The sequence below is a fragment of the Abramis brama genome, assembly GCF_963993115.1.
Source record: "Abramis brama genome assembly, chromosome: 7".
NCBI lineage: Eukaryota > Metazoa > Chordata > Actinopteri > Cypriniformes > Leuciscidae > Abramis > Abramis brama.
In genome coordinates, this window is record NC_139969.1 from 6170902 (window position 1) to 6188212 (window position 17311).

A 17311-nucleotide genomic window follows, 5' to 3' on the forward strand; every position below is an offset into this window, starting at 1 on the left:
GAGGAGTGAACTCTCTTGTCAGTTGCATGGTCTTTGTGTGGGGAGGCGGCGTCGCGGCGCTTGTCAGTCACATGGTCTTTGTATGGGAAAGCGCCGGCGGGACTGCTTGCAGCGACTGCCGGGAGAGAGAGAAGACGCTAGTTGTGAGTTGGAGGGAAAAAAAAAGAAAAAGATGGAATTGGTTTCAAAGCCAAACGCGACAGCGAGCCCGATCTCATAAAAATGCGTATCTATAACACGAATGTTATTTCTCGTGCCATTTATACGCCAAAAATAGTTTTTGCGTGCATATGATACGCACTTTATGGCGTGTAATACGCACTCACTCCTCACCCCTAATCCTAACCAAGTATTTTCAGTGCGTAGCATATACACGCAATAAAGCGCGTCTCCGTCTTCCCGACAGTAAATTACACAATCACTCGGGCGTTTAGTCGACAAAGTAACAGGAGGACAGTGCAAAATGCTGTGGTATCCTGTTGAGGCTTTTTTAAATTTGTTTACAAAGGTCCTGACCGGCAGTTTTGCCTGTTATGGAATGTATCACTATTTATGTCTGAGCCTAATGTTTAATATTTTTTGAAGTGCAATTTTGTTTACATCCATTTTATTTATTGTTTTTGGTATTTATTCAAGTGAATTTTTTTGTTAACAGACACTGAGAGTCCATTGCTTTTATTGTTTTTGGTTGTTTTGTTCATTTTTTGTGGATGTTTAAAATGTTTTTCCGTTTTCAATGTTTAATATTCTTAAGAAATAAAAGTTTATAGATCTTTGAAAAGGTGTACCTGCATTATTATGCCATTATCATTATATTAGATGAAAATGGTCTCGAACGACAATATTATCGTTTATCGCAATAATTTCTTGGACAATTTATCGTCCAGCAAAATTTGTTATCGTGACAGGCCTACCTATGAGTCTTCGTAGCGCGCTAAGAGACAGCGTTATCGGGAAATGCAGCCCAGGTATGATGCGTATGATGCGTAATGGAGATTCCAAAGCGCTCTTCTTTGGTCAGAACCATGGAGAGCGATCGCGGATAGGTCCGTCCTATGCACCGAAACTTTTTACAATGCAACAAAATATTTAAAGAGCATCAAGCTATTAAAATCTATATTATGTATACGCACATATAATATAACAGTATAGGCCTATTAGTCAGTAATTTTTATTAGGTTAAACAGTGATTCAATAAGGTTTTTAATTTAAGGCCCACCCACAATTGGTCTGGCCCATCCAAAACTGGAATCCTGGCGCCGTGCCTTTGCGCTTAAGTAAATAAAAAATAAATTAAAAAATTGTCTGGCCAATCCGAGGCCCCTGCACACGTGGGGCCCCTAGGCTGCAGCCTAGGCAAGCCTGTGCATTAATCCGCGCCAGCACGCAGGGGGTATATAAGGAAGTGCGCGAGCAACATGCAGATATGTTTTCGTTTCGGAGCCAAGTTGATCACTTCACTCCACAGCCAATTCTGAGTTATCATCTCTATTCTCTTCGAAACGAGCCTCTCTCCAAGTGTTGGTGTGACAGCGAGTTCCAGCGAGTGCACATTCCCTGCTTATCTGTGCAGTGATTTGCCAGTGTGTGTGTGTTCTCTCCCTGGTCGCTTCAACATTTGCGGAGAAATCTCCTTTCTAAAAGAGCTTACATGGTGCACGTCTTTTTAAAGATGCCTCGCCCGTGTACTTCTGGTTGCGGTCTATTTGTTTCTGATTCTGATGGGCACAATCTCTGCCTTGTGTGTCTGGGTGTCGAGCACGCTAAGGCAGCGTTTGGATGAGCCCATCGCACGGTTACGGTCGAGACTCAATGACCTTCATGGTAGAGTCCCCTCATCCGCACCCCGATCTACGAGCTCCACGAGAGCTGGTACTTCGGCTGGCGGCCAGGGTGACCTGAGGGTGACGGTGTGGAACAAAGCGCCGACTATTCCACGCTCCACACCCCCCTCTACTTCCGTGCAACCCGCGAGTGTTCCGGATATGACCGCAGTACAGTCCTCTGACTTGCCGCGGATCTCATTTGGCGCTCCAGATGACGATTCAATGTCAATCGCTGCATCACAAGGTGGGCAGGAGTCCTTGGGAAGTGATGATTCGGCTGTGCTGCCACCCTCGGGTGCTCCAGCATTGCCCAAATCAGATCCCGAGCTGACGGCCATGCTTTCCCGGGCAGTCCCCGCCACCTGGTCCAGTGCGCTCGCGGCTGGACGATTGGTTTTTGGGTGTGGCCCCCCTGTCTTCCCGTGATCGCTCGGCGACCTCCTCCGCCTTGCCTCCTCTCGATCAGGCGGCCGCCAATGGGTACACTGGGGTTCCCCAGGTTGAACGCTCTGTTGCGATGCAGCTGTGTCCTCAGAGTGCTTCTTCCCATGGTGACCCTAAGCACCCCTCCAAGGCCTGTAGGTTCTCCTCCACCCTTGTGGCGAAGGCCTATAGAGCTGCGGGGCTGGCGGCCTCCTCACTGCATGCCATGGCGACACTCCAGGTCTACCAGGCCCAGATGTTGCGTGACATGCACGAGGGGAGGTCTGACCCAGGGCTCTTCGATGAGCTGCGTGCCGCCACCGACCTTGCTCTCCGGGCGACGAAGGTGACCGCACGCTCCCTGGGTCAGGTGATGTCCACCTGTGTGGTCCAGGAGCGACAGCTGTGGCTCAACCTGGCTGATATGCGGGAGGCCGAGCGGACCCGGTTCCTCGACACCCCCATATCCCAGGCTGTGCCCAGCAGTTCTCGACTGGCTTTAAAACACGTCCTGCCCCGGCGGCCCGCTGCTCCGGCAGCGCAGCCGCCGGCACAGGTGCCTCAGCCTGCTCGCCGCTGAGGACGCCCTCCTGTGGCTCCCGCCCCTCCCGATCGGCCCCAGCAGTCCGCTGCTTCCGGGTCGCGTCGTGGAGGAAGCCGCAGGACGGCGCTCCTGAGGGTGGCTGCTCAGAGATGACATCCAGTTCTGTGCAGGAGACAGTAGCAGGGCCGCTCCTTCCCCCGGTGGAGGGCCGGGGGAGAATCCTTGGTTTTCCCATTCCCGCTGCTCGTCCCTCGCCGGGCAGCACCCTAATGTGGTTAAAGACAGAACTGACACACTCATCTCTGAGCACACAGAGTTCTCGGATGACAGCATGCGCCGCCCACGGGCCACACCCCTCTCATCCCCCTCTGTCGCCAGTCCCCTGCCAGAGCACGCCCCCGTGGGACGCTGGTCCTCCCCTGGCCTCCTCTGGCAGGATGCGGCAAATGACCGCGCCCCCGCACAGGGCCGCTATGCCACCCTTGCCTGGGCCGGTCATTCTGCCTCGCTGCACCACCGAGGGTACGTCTGTGGTTCGAATGACCCTGCTGGCGCAGTTTCTGGGGGCCTGGCTAGAGCTCCCCAGACTGTCCCGCTGGGTCGCGAGAACCATCAGGCTCGGCTACGCGATTCAGTTCGCGCGGTCTCCTCCCCGCTTCAGGGGAGTCCGCTTCACTATGGTCGGTGGCAATGCCCCTGTCATGAGAGCGGAGGTCGACACCCTACTGTCCCTCCAGCCGAAATGAGGTCCGGCTTCTACAGCCCCTACTTCATTGTACCAAAGAAATCCGGTGGGTTACAACCTATCCTGGACCTGCGCGTCTTGAACCGCTCCCTTCACAGGCTGCCGTTCAAGATGCTCACGGCCAAACGCCTTTTCGAATGCGTACGGCCACAGGATTGGTTTGCAGCGATCAACCTGAAGGACGCCTACATCCATGTTTCCATTCTTCCTCGACACAGACCGTTTCTTCGGTTTGCTTTCGAGGGGCGGGCATACCAGTACGCGGTTCTCCCTTTCGGGCTAGCCCTGTCTCCTCGCGTCTTCACGAAGGTCGTCGAGGCAGCCCTTGTTCCTTTCCGGGAACATGGGGTTCGCATCCTGAACTATCTCGACGACTGGCTGATCCTAGCTCACTCTCGAGATCAGGTTTCGAACACAGGGACCTTGTGCTCCGGCACCTAGCTCGTCTGGGCCTTCAGGTCAACTGGGAGAAGAGCAAACTCTGCCCTGTGCAGAGGATCTCTTTTCTCGGGATGGAAATCGACTCGGTCGCCATGTCCGCGTAGCTTACGAGCGAGCGCGCGCAGTCACTGCTGACTTGTCTTCGTCAGTTCGAGGGCAAGAGTGCGGTCCCACTGAAACGTTTTCAGTAACGCCGCTCGGCGTTACGCCGCTCGGCGTTACGCCGCTCGGTTTGCTTCATATGAGACCGCTTCAGCTTTGGCTTCGCGATCTAGTCCCGAGGTGGGCATGGCAACACGGCACCGCTTCCGGGCATTGCTCAAGGGTCAACACGTACTAGTCCGATCAGACAATACCGCCACAGTAGCGTACATCAACCGTCAAGGTGGTCTACGCTCCCGCCGTATGTCGCAACTCGCCCGCCACCTCCTCATATGGAGTCAGAAGCATCTGAGGTCGCTTCGAGCCATTTATATCCCGGGACACCTGAACCAGGCGGCCGACGAGCTGTCTCGAGTTCGGCCTCTCGCTGGAGAATGGCGACTCCATCCCCAGTTGGTCCAGCTGATTTGGGATCAGTTCGGGGACGCTCAGGTAGATCTGTTTGCCTCCCACGACTCGTCCCACTGCGACCTGTTTTATTCCCTGTCCGAGGGCACGCTCGGCACGGATGCACTGGCGCACAGCTGGCCGCGGGGCCTACGCAAGTATGCGTTTCCCCCAGTGAGCCTTCTTGCGCAGACTTTGCGCAAGATCAGGGAGGACGAGGAGCAGGTAATATTGGTTGCCCCGTATTGGCACAACCGCACCTGGTTCCCAGAACTAGTACTCCTCGCGACAGCACCTCCCTGGCCAATTCCCCTGAGGAAGGACCTGCTTTCTCAGGGACGGGGCACCCTTTGGCACCCTCGTCCCGATCTTTGGAACCTCCACGTGTGGCTCCTGGACGGGAGGAGGTAGGTTTGAGTACCCTACCACCAGCGGTGGTGGCTACCATCACTTCCGCTAAAGCATCGTCCACGAGACATGTCTATGCGTTGAAGTGGAACCTCTTCGTCAACTGGTTCTTCTAAACATCAAGAACCCACGAAATGCCCGATCAGTGTCGTGCTTTCCTTCCTGCAAGAAGGGTTGGAGCGAAGGCTGTCTCCCTCCACCCTGAAAGTGTATGTTGCCACCATTGCCGCACATCACGACACAGTTGAAGGTAAGTCTCTGGGGAAGCATGACCTGATCATCAGGTTCCTGAGAGGAGCGAGGAGACTAAATCCTCCTCGCCCTCCTCTCGTTCCCTCTTGGGACCTCTCAGTGGTTTTAACTGCCCTGCAGAGTGCTCCCTTTGAGCCTCTGCAATCAGTGGAGCTTAAGTTCCTGTCAATGAAGACAGCGCTCCTGGTTGCATTGGCCTCCATCAAGAGGGTAGGGGACCTGCAGGCATTCTCGGTTGACGAAGCGTGCCTGGAATTCGGGCCGGCTAACTCTCACGTGATCCTGAGACCCCGGCCTGGATATGTGCCCAAGGTTCCCACCACTCCCTTCCGGGACCAGGTGGTGAACCTGCAAGCGCTGCCCTTGGAGGAGGCAGACCCAGCCTTGGCACTGCTCTGTCCAGTACGCGCCCTCCGTGCTTACGTAGACAGAACGCAGTGTTTCAGGACCTCAGACCAGCTCTTTGTCTGTCATGGTGGGAAGCTGAAGGGAAAGGCTCTCTCCAAGCAAAGGTTGTCTCACTGGATAGTGGACGCCATTGCTTTGGCTTACCAGCAGCAAGGTCGTCCATGCCCCCTTGGTGTGACGGCCCACTCCACCCGGAGTGTGGCATCCTCTTGGGCTCTAGCGCATGGCGCCTCGCTAACAGACATCTGCAGAGCTGCAGGCTGGGCGACACCCAACACATTCGCGAGATTCTACAATCTCCGAGTAGAGCCAGTTTCTTCTCATGTACTCGCTTCAACTAGCCGGTACTAGATTCTGCTCAGGTGTCTTCGCTTGCTCGCCATTCCTCTCCACGGACGGGATACGTGCGATATTTTCCTCAGGTGAGCCTAATAAGCCCTGAGTCTCCTCCAGCACTGACGACGTCAATGCCAGAGTCATGCCACTGGCAGCTTCGCGCTTGGCTAGGTGCCTCCATGTGCATGGTTCCCCCTCCGGGCGACCCCCACATGTCTATTTCCACTGTAAGCCTCTCTGAGCATGTGTCTTTCCCTTGGCAAGCCACCTTGCCTCCCCTGGGGTTGAAATATTCCACCTGCGGCTGGACACCCCAGTGATTCTCCATATGCAGCCCTTCGCGGTCATATGTGTATTCTAAGTCCCCCCCTTCGGCTGGGCATAATTGCATATTTCCACTGAGATATGCTTCCCAGTGTACCTTGGTATTCCTGTGTTAAGTAGGACTCCTTCGTCCGTGCCAGTCTCACGACAGGGAGCTCAGACTTACGCAGGGTACTGGAAGACAGTCGAGAGATGGCGTGATTACACTGGGAACCCCATTCGTCGTCATCCGACGTAACTCGGAGTGACAACGAAAGGGAACGTCTCGGTTACGTATGTAACCCTCGTTCCCTGAGTAGGGAACGGAGACGTTACGTCTCCCTGCCACTTCCGCTGTACCGCTGGAACGCCTGAGTTCAGTCTCGGCTCCTCAGCGAAGACATATCTGCATGTTGCTCGCGCACTTCCTTATATACCCCCTGCGTGGGGTGGAGATACGCTATGCAAATTCCGCAGACCCATGGCATTTCATTACCATTGGCTCGTTTTATATACTCGAAGATGATAGGCTTTCTAAGCGAAACCCCATTTGTCGTCATCCGACGTAACGTCTCCGTTCCCTACTCAGGGAACGAGGGTTACATACGTAACCGAGACGTTCTCAGTAGCCAGCTGAAACTTACAGCAAGTCTGCAGAAAAGCTGAGTGATCGTTAATTCACTGGATACAGTAGCTAAGGTAATCAGCATTAAAATATTTTTTCTCGAAAACACTTGGATCAAAGTCTAGGCTAATTTATGATTGCTTTATTATTGTTATCTGACGGTGTGAAATATTATTAACGACTATAAATACATAGGCCTTCTTAATTTATTATATCCAGCAGCAAAAGTTTTTATTCTTTTATATTTTGCAAAGCCTTAATTTCCCACCCTGCTCCAGATAATATGCTAGATCGTATGCCACCAAAGAACACTCCATGTAACTTGCTATTAAGACTTTTATGGAGAAATATGACTTAATAGATATCTGGCGACAAAAATATCCAAATAAAAAAACATATACTAGGTGTAATACTGCTTTCTCCAGGCAATCAAGAATAGATTTTTGGCTTACGTCTAGGAATGTTGACTTACATAATATCTCTGTTGAGATAATTCCAACCCCTCTTACTGACCACAAAGCATTTTTTCTCAATATGCAGATATCCACTTATTATGGTCCTGCAAAATCATCTTATTGGAAACTTAATAATTTTTTACTGAAAATCGAATCAGTAAAAATAGAGATTACATGTCTCATGAAGTATTTTAAAAAAAAAAAGGCTAATACAGAAAAATTATATTGCACTAATTGGGAACTTTTTAAATTTGAGGCTTCAAAATATTTAAGGCATGTTGACAGTCAAAGTTAATAAAGAACAGGAAGATATAATTATATTTGGAATTACCCCACTCCTAAACAAATGGTCTAATAACTTTTCAGATATAGATAAAACAAATATGGCAGAATTACAAAGCAAACTAGACAATATCTATAAAAAAGGCTGAAGGAGCCTTTATAAGGTCTAGGAAAAGATGGCTGGAGGAAGGTGAACAGAATACCGCCTACTTCTTTAGATTAGAAAAGAATCACGCTACATTAAATATTCATCAATTAAAAATTAATGATAAAATATCATTGATTTAGACTGTTCACAGAAAATATTCCAGCATCCAACAATAAACTAATCTAAATGAGTAACTGTATATGAATGTTAAACCCCATTCATAATTCAAGCCACACACAGGTTTAGAAGTGAGAGAGACAATGACGTTTGTAAAGCCCAACTAGAACATTGGACCAGTTTTTCTGGTTAGAATGGCCCTGTTAGCCTCTGCTGGTAGAAGTTATAACTACACCATCTGACTGCAAAAAGCGTTTTCCCCACCAATGACAGCCATTCAAAATATCAGTGTAAAAAATAGCAGAATATGGCAAATATCAAATTATGTACTTCAGGGATCCTGCAGTCTTTGAGATGAAGGTTTGTGAGTCCAGTCAGGATAGCTTTCTCTGGGAATTATAGCGCTCATAACACCAATTGTTTCAGCTGAAAATTGATTTATTCTAAAGTATTATCAAATTGACCTATACTTTACCAGATTAGTGTCACTAACATTTTAAAATATCATGTTCAACCAAAACCTGGTCAAGAAAGACAGCAAATTCAAACAGCATAAAATCAATAAACAGTATGATTACAGTACATGAAACTATATATTCAAATGACAAGAGGAAAGCAGAGAAGCACTTGTTCATAATATCTGAGGCAACGTAATGAAGTTCATTGGACTTACAATAGTATAAGATATTCTGTACACTTCCACAAGAGCCATGAAGTCTGGGAGTAAATCAAGACTCTACGCTCCATTTGTGAGTCCAGTCAATCCAAAAAGTATTTTTATGCTTTAACATTCATGAGCAGATGATTGGTGTCCTACTATACAGTAGGTGACGGTGGTCCAGGTATCTCCTGTCATCTTCTGCGTCAGAGTCTAAAAAGAAATAAATCAAGCCATCACAAAATGTGAAACAGTTAATATTCAGTATTGGGTCACATGACATTTATTAACTGTGACGTCTGCAGGAATATGAACAGTCATTTGAATCTCACCTCAACATCATCATAGTCTGTATCATCACTCTGTTTGACACCTGAGAGGTCAGAATGGAAGTTTACTGCACAGATTACAGGTTTGTGTGGAAACATGTTTCTCTGCATTTGATTACTGTCAGATGTTTGATTTCTCTCATGTCTCAGACTGACAGCCTACAAGTTTAATATTGACCAGAGTTCTGGATTCACTAAACAGCTCTTAGTAATATACAATTTTTTGTAGTATCTCCAGAATTTCATAAAGAGTTAAAAAGTGTTTGAAATCTGAAAAAACTAGTTGAGTGTTTATTGCCAGCAGCAAATATTTAGTGAAGTCAGAATTGTAGTCAAGATTTGAGAAGAAATATTTAGAAACAGGACATTTTGTTCATTTAAAGGATTTGCAAGGAATATTTTATGCTGTGAAACAGAAGGAAAATAAACTATAAACATACAATATGGCCAGACAAAACTAGACAATGATGTATCTTGGCTTAAATGTTTAGACTGTGCAGTAATCATGTGTTGTTTCTCTATATAAACCTTATTGCTTATGTTCCCCTTTAATCATTTCCATATTCCAACATTCTTTAGCTACTAAAGAATCATTTTATTTAGGTATAAATATCAGTTTTTTAATATTTGTGAGATGGATATACCTTTATTATTCTTGCAGCAACAGTAAAGGAGCAAACCAGAAAATACTATCACGATCACTCCCACAACACCAAACAGAGACATAAGATTGAACGAATTAAAAGATAATGGTTTAATATTTTCGGTTTGTAGTCTTTCATTATCTGGAAAGTAAAAGATGAACAACATAATTAGTCTATAGTAAGTAGCCTTGATTTGTGAGATAAAATTAAAAGCAGATATTTACCTCTACAGAGTTGTTTTATATGTATTCTGTCTTCCTTCCAGCTGACAGTGTTGCTATGGTTACAGATGATGGATTCCTCACTGCAGTTCAGGATGAGAGTGTTGATTTGTGATGTCACTTCCTCTGGAGAGCAGCTGCCATATTCAAAAATGGAGCTGAGTGTGAGGTCATGACCTCTACATGTAAAACTAAAAGTAACACAGGAATCACTGGACCAGTTTGAGTTTACAGTCAGAACAGGAGCTTCCACAGCGTCTGAAACACACATTTACTCCAAGATCAGAATCACACTCACAATTTAACAGGCCATTGATTTGAAAAAAAGTTTAAACATTAATTCATGCTGTATAAATATCACAGTAGAGATTCAGTATACATTCAAATCTAAAGACAACATAAAGAATAAACACAACCCAACAATATTTCTTTAACCACATTTATTTGTATTCTTTATTTAAAACGTAAATAAACGAGTAAAAATCAATAAAGTAAAAAAAATGTGCTACAAGCTTATATGTGCACACTATATAAAAGTGAGAAATTAAATGACTCTTATGAATTGTCTTTTATGCAGGAACACATGAAATCACACTCACCTATAACAGATACTCTGTATGCAGCAATATTGTTCTCTGATTCTCCTCTTGCTATTGCTGTATAGAGTCCAGTGTCTGTCTTCTGCATGTTCTTCAGTGTGAGAGAGAGGGTTTCATCATTGAAATCCACTCTGTCCTTGTAGGAATTATGAGGTTTTACTGCTTTAGTTGCACTTATATATCTAACTATATTCTCTGATTTATCATTTATCCAGGATAAAAGATCAAACTTTGGTAGTTCTTGTGTCTGTATATCCAGTTGAACAGAATCTCCCGTCTTCACAAACACAGAGATCTCAGCACTGAACCCTGAGGAGAGAGAAACACACTGTTTTGTTAAGCATCTCATGCTCTGTGTTCAAGAGTTGATCAAAACTACTGTTTCTATTCTGGAGTTGCAGTCTTGCAGATATTTTAGTCCTTGCATTATGCATCGCTCTCAGTGCAATGTTAAATGTTAAATTACAGGTTATATGTGTTTTATGAACATTGAAAACATACAAATAACAAAACAAACTATGAGCGAGTCGTGACGACAGTGAAGGATAGGCCTGGACTTTACGTTGTGTTTCTGTTTTATGTGACAGCAGTCGTCCGTGAGGGGCCGCTGCCTTTACTCTCGTTTTGTGTTTGTTCATTTTATTATTAAAAGTCTTTCATCGTTCGCCAGTTTCCGCCTCCTTCTTCCCACAACAACGAACTGTGTTACAACATGCTTCATGAAATATTACCAAAATATCTTCAATAAATACAAATCTGATGTCTGTTTTTTAATCCCTAATGTAGCCTAATGGAAATGATTCTTTATCACTCTAGTGTTAGTAATGTTAGAGACGAGTCACTCTAGTTCTCTAGTGCTTTAGTTTCTCATCAGGAGCAGATCCTGTTCATGAGATGTAGAACTATAGCAGACTGAACATGATGCTTTACACAAGCGACATTATAGATAAAGCACTTAAAAACAAGACATTTCAGTTATTTATACACATGCAATAATTGAGTGTATTACCTGTGTTACAGATGAGGAGAAGGATGAAGGATGTAAGCAGACGATCTACTGCCATTGTAACAAACATCAAGATGGCTGAAGTTGTATTCTTAAAACAGGAAGTTGAATATGTTGAAATGATGCTCATGTGGCCTCATTATAACTCTCTCACAACAAACAGCTCAGTTAAGCATGCGTTTAATAACAGTCAGTCACACAGTTTCACACTGATCTCTGAGAAACAGCTTTTCCATATTGATGAGACAAGAAATGATGAAACTTGAACCAGCCACAGAAAACAGACTATATGGAAAAATACACATACACGCATGTTGTGATTAGCATTGGTTATACTACTACTACATGCACATCTTACATTAACATTAAGAGGTAATGTTACATTACATCAACACTCCCAATGTGTGTGCTCTTGGTTAAATGAAGAGGTCATGTCACATGAGCCAGGCATTAGTTTATATGAAGTTAATTAATTACTCAATACTAACTATATATTTTAATTGTTTTTCTCCATTTAATTGTTTTTCTGAATAATGAGGATATTCTCATTATTCATTCTCCTTACACTAACACATGTAATGAAGTATGTAATGTGAACTATGCAATCACTTAGACTAATTAGACTAAATTACATTTTAAAATGCATAATCAGATTACAATCACATATTTGCGTTAACTCTGAAGAAAAAAGAAACAAACAGATAAAACAATGTTTTGACAGTTTGGTATCATTCTTCAGTTAGGAATGAGAACACCGAGGGATTAATCTACGCAACTCCTACAAGAAAACACCTGCTGAAGTGGCAATAAGCTTCTCATTGTATATGCGATATACAGTAAATCCCAAAAAAGTGAAATTTTGTATGTGCATGATTCCGATAAAGTTTCTGCTGTTGGTATTAAAGTTAAATGTCGTGTAATAATATCTTGGGGTCGATATTTGGAGATTACGTTCAGAATGTCTTCATTTCAATTTTCAGCCAAGGTTAAGGTTAAAAGATATATATCAGGAGGGCATATCACACCTGGTTTACCCTGCTCTTTCCCTATACTGATATAAAAAAAAAATTGAATTGTTAATTTTTCTTTTTTTGGTCTGATTTTCATTCTAATGATGTTATTCCTGATTATACTATATTATTACTTTGTCTTCTGGGTAATTTTCAACTTCACAAAGTCAGAACCATTTACTGTAATCCACATTTTAGAGTTCTCCTCTGAGTCTCTTTTTAATTCCTTTAAGAAAATGTCAAAACCTTGAAAACCCATAAGGTGTGTTTGACATCAACTGCGCCTTGCTTTATGTGATACTCTAAATGGAAAATGGTGGTCTATGATATTTATTATAATTCATGCGTTTATTAATCAATAATCCTACAAGTTACCTGTAGTCCATAAAGGCTTGAGTGAAATCATTCCATTTAGTATTCCCATATCTTCAGTTAGGCTAAATACTGGAAACTGAATATATGACTGTATAAGTCATAGAATATATATTTTAGATGAATCTCTTTTATTGGGATTCCACTTTGTCTGTCATTGTTTATTGAATTATTAATGAACTAAATATTTAAAAGAATTTTAAATAAAAGAATGTCAAATACTAAATCAACTATTCATGACCCTTTAAAATAGATAAATAATAAGAATGTCAGATCTCGGGTTGAGGATCCAAACGCAGTATTTATTAACAGGGTAGTCCATAATCGTAATCCAAATTCAGGCAAAGGTCATACACAAATACATAGATATACATAGATGCCTCATTAGTGGCTGTTTCAGTGAGCTGCGATACATAAGCCGTATGCTGGACTGGAAGACCGTGAACATTCGAGAGCAAGTTGACTGAGCGTCGACAACCGTAGTTGGAAGCATGCATGAATATCTATATATGAAACAGACTTCAGCAGATGATTTAGCTAAATTAACAATACAACAAGAAAAAGGCATCAGCTGACATGACTTTAAAAAAAGTTACCACCTATTAAAAACATTTAATATTGAGTTAGTAGGCTACATATAAAGGTTATCCCATTTCTTTGGGAATTTACATCTTGACGGTTTCACAACCAGAAGCTGCACAATGTTGTGACATCATTTACTGTGAGTGACGACACGCTGACCGTTGCAAGATGGCGGGCGCGCATATGTGCATGGAGTGGTCGAACTTGGCATCTACCAATACATATCTATAAGTTCAGGGCTGAGGCAAACAGAGAAATCCAAAATAACCTATATAGAAAAGAGCAGGCAAAGAATCAAAAGAATCAGGAGATGGGAGATGGTACTGAACAAGAGGGGAGTGTTGGACAACCAGCAGGGCACTCCAGCTGGTGATCATGTTACCCTGTATGTAATTAAACAGGTTAGTCCCAGATATTAACATACACTATATGGACAAAAGTATTGTGACACCTGACTATTACACCAACAGGGACTGTAATTGCATCACATTCTAAATACATAGATGTTAATTTGGATATTATCCTGCCTTTGCAGCTACAGCAGTTTCCACTCTTCTGGGAAGGCTTTCCACAGATTTTGGAGTGTTGCTATGGGAGTTTTTTCCCTACGAAATTGGAGGCAGTGTCCGAAATATATTGATATGCTGAAGCACTGAAGACTTCCCTTCACTGGAAGTAAGGGGTCTAGCCCAACCCCTAAAAAACATCCACATACCATTATACTTCCTCCAAACTTTACAGTTGGCACAATGCAGTCAGGCAAGTACTGTTCTCCTGGCATCCGTCAAACCCAGACTCATCCATCAGACTGCCTAACTCCACAGAACAGTGTGCTTTACACCACTCCATCCAACGCTTGACATTATACTTGGTGATGTGAGGCTTGCAGCTGCTCGGCCATGGAAACCCATTTCATGAAAATCCCACCGCTGTTTTTGTTTTAATACCAGAGGACGTTTGGAAATCGTCAGCTATGGAATCAGCATAGGTCGGCGACTTTAACGCACCACACGCCTCAGCACTCGGTGACCCCACTGTGACTTTACATGGTCTTCCTCTTCATGGCGGAGTTGCTGCTGTTTCTAAATGCGTCCACTTTCCAATAATACCACTTACAGTTGACTGTGGAATATCTGGTGAGGATGAAATTTCACAAACTGACTTACTGACAGAACCACACTTGAATTCACTGAGCGACCCATTTTTCACAAATGTTTGTAAATGCAGACTGGTGCTTGATTTTATACACCTGTGGCAATGGGTCTGATTGAAACACATAAATTTAATAAGGGTTTGTCCCAATTCTTTTGACCATAATATCTAGTTTCATGCAGTCACACTCAATGAAGAGTGTGATTGCATGAAACTATGTTAAAGTCACATAAGGGAATCAGAGAAGCACAAGTTCATAACATCTGCAGTCACTGACTGAAGTTCATTCACAACAGTAAGAGCATCTGTACACTTCCACAAGAGTTAAATCAAGACGTTAAGCTCCGTTTGTGAGTCCAGTCAATCATCAGTCTTTATGCTTTAACATTCATGAGCAGATGAAGGTGTTTGGTGTCCTACTGTACGGTAGGTGATGGTGGTCCAGGTATCTCCTGTCATCTTCTGCATTAGACTCTGAAAAGAAATCAAACAAACCATCACTGATCATCACAGAATATGAAACATAGTAAATACAGTAGTGGAGTTACATATGACACTGAAGCTTCAAAGCGTGTATCGAGTACGCAGTGAAATTTCTCATGAAGCTCAGTTCCGGAGTGCGTATTGTTTTCAGAGAAACATGTGATCAACGATAAACAAAGCCTCACTTTCTTTCCAGTCACGTGAATGCTTCACTTTGCGTGTCGGAATATTTGAATCCTGACCACCTCTCTACAGCTTTTTGGAAGTTTAAGTCCATTTACTATTTTTTATTTTTTTATTTATTTATTTATAAATAAGCATATGGCCTATGTTACATGATAATATATTCTGCCATAGAAACCATAAAATAATTAGACCACCATTTACTTGCATCAAGCAGCTCTGTTGGTTTTTTTATAATTAGTATATAATTGTTACATTTAATTTATTGCCACACTTTAATATGTGAATTATAATATCAGAAAAATATTCCGGGTTTATGGCTGCCATAAATTTGCCACTCTTGACACTCGTAATAATCAGGGGAAAGCCTCAGTGCTTCATGAGGCTTCATTTGAGAAAATAGAAAGAATCAGAAACACAATTGTAAATGTACAATCTTTAATGGTGTCTTATGATTCAGCCTCAATTATCGCCCCTCAAGAAAAACTACAGCGCTTTACAACTATAGGACAGGAGGAGCTAAATAAACTTATCATTGCATCTAAACCAACAACATGTTTATTAGATCCAATACCAACTAAACTACTGAAAGAAGTGTTACCTGTAGTGGAAGAGCCTCTCCTCAATATTATTAACTCATCTTTATCTTTAGGTCATGTTCCAAGAACATTCAAGTTGGCAGTTATAAAACCTCTTATTAAGAAACCACAATTAGATCTTAATAATCTAGTAAATTACAGACCCATTTCAAATTTACCATTTATGTCTAAAATACTAGAAAAAGTTGTGTCCGCTCAACTGGGCTCTTTCTTGCAAGAAAATGACATCTATGAAAAGTTTCAGTCAGGATTCAGGCCGCATCATAGCACAGAAACTGCGCTCGTTAAAATCACAAATGATTTACTTCTAGCTTCTGACCAAGGCTGTATCTCAATACTAGTTTTACTCGATCTTAGTGCTGCGTTCGATACTATAGATCACACGATACTTTTAGATCGACTACAAAACTACACTGGTGTTCATGGACAGGCATTAAGCTGGTTTAGATCGTACTTATCTGACCGCTACCATTTTGTCTGTTTAAATGGAAAAAAATCGAAGATAACGTCAGTAAACTATGGAGTGCCGCAGGGATCTGTGTTGGGCCCTCTATTATTCTCAATATATATGCTGCCACTTGGTAATATTATAAGAAAACATGGAATTCATTTCCACTGTTATGCTGATGACACTCAATTATATATTTCATCACGACCAGATGAAAACAATAAATTATCTAAATTGACAGAGTGTGTTAAAGATATAAAATACTGGATGACGTGTAATTTTCTGCTATTAAATTCAGATAAAACGGAGGTATTACTTATTGGTCAAAAAAACTGCCCACAAAACCTCTTACAATACAACTTTACTTTAGAAGGATGTCCTGTTACTTTATCCTCTACAGTAAAAGACCTGGGGGTTATATTAGACCGCAGCTTGTCTTTCGAAAGTCATATTTCATATGTTACAAGAACAGCCTTTTTCCACCTTAGAAACATTGCTAAGCTACGTAATATGCTATCAGTTTCTGATGCAGAAAAGTTAGTTCATGCATTCATGACCTCGAGACTAGATTACTGTAATGCTTTATTAGCTGGTTGTCCTGCATCCTCAATAAACAAGCTACAGTTAGTCCAAAATGCAGCTGCTAGAGTTCTTACTAGGTCAAGGAAATATGACCATATAACACCTATTCTATCATCACCACATTGGTTACCTATAAAGTTCCGTATCAATTACAAAGTATTACTAATGACCTATAAAGCACTAAATGGTTTAGCTCCTGGGTATTTAACGGAACTTCTATCGCCCTACAATCCATCGCGCTCTTTAAGATCACTAAATTCGAGGCTTCTGGTCATTCCTAGGATATCTAAGTCCACCAAAGGAGGGAGGGCATTTTCACATTTAGCTCCTAAACTGTGGAATGGCCTTCCTGATATTGTTCGAGGCTCAGACTCGCTGTCCCAGTTTAAAACTAGATTAAAGACGCATTTCTTTAGCCAAGCATTCACATAATACTTAACTTTTATATTACAGTTGAATCAGATTGAATGCATTATTGCTATGAACAGCAGCTACGCTAATTATTTCCCATCTGCTTTTCTGTTGTTATCTCGGGACGCTAGTCCCGAGGTAAACACAGATTGTCAGCTCCAGTTTGTATC

At 43.1% G+C, this 17311-nt stretch overlaps 1 protein-coding gene across 2 annotated transcripts in view; it reads right to left on the minus strand.

Moving 5' to 3' along the window:
- LOC311086710 (uncharacterized protein) overlaps window positions 1-17311 on the minus strand; it is a 62935-nt gene that overhangs the window by 12242 nt on the left and 33382 nt on the right. The window contains exon 8 of one of the 2 annotated variants that reach the window (XM_084119716.1): window positions 10314-10622. In XM_084119716.1, coding sequence (XP_083975842.1) covers window positions 10314-10622 — 309 coding nt within the window. Of the gene's footprint in view, window positions 1-10313; window positions 10623-12990; window positions 14910-17311 lie in introns of those variants that run through there. The other variant, XM_084119717.1, reaches the window with a different exon arrangement.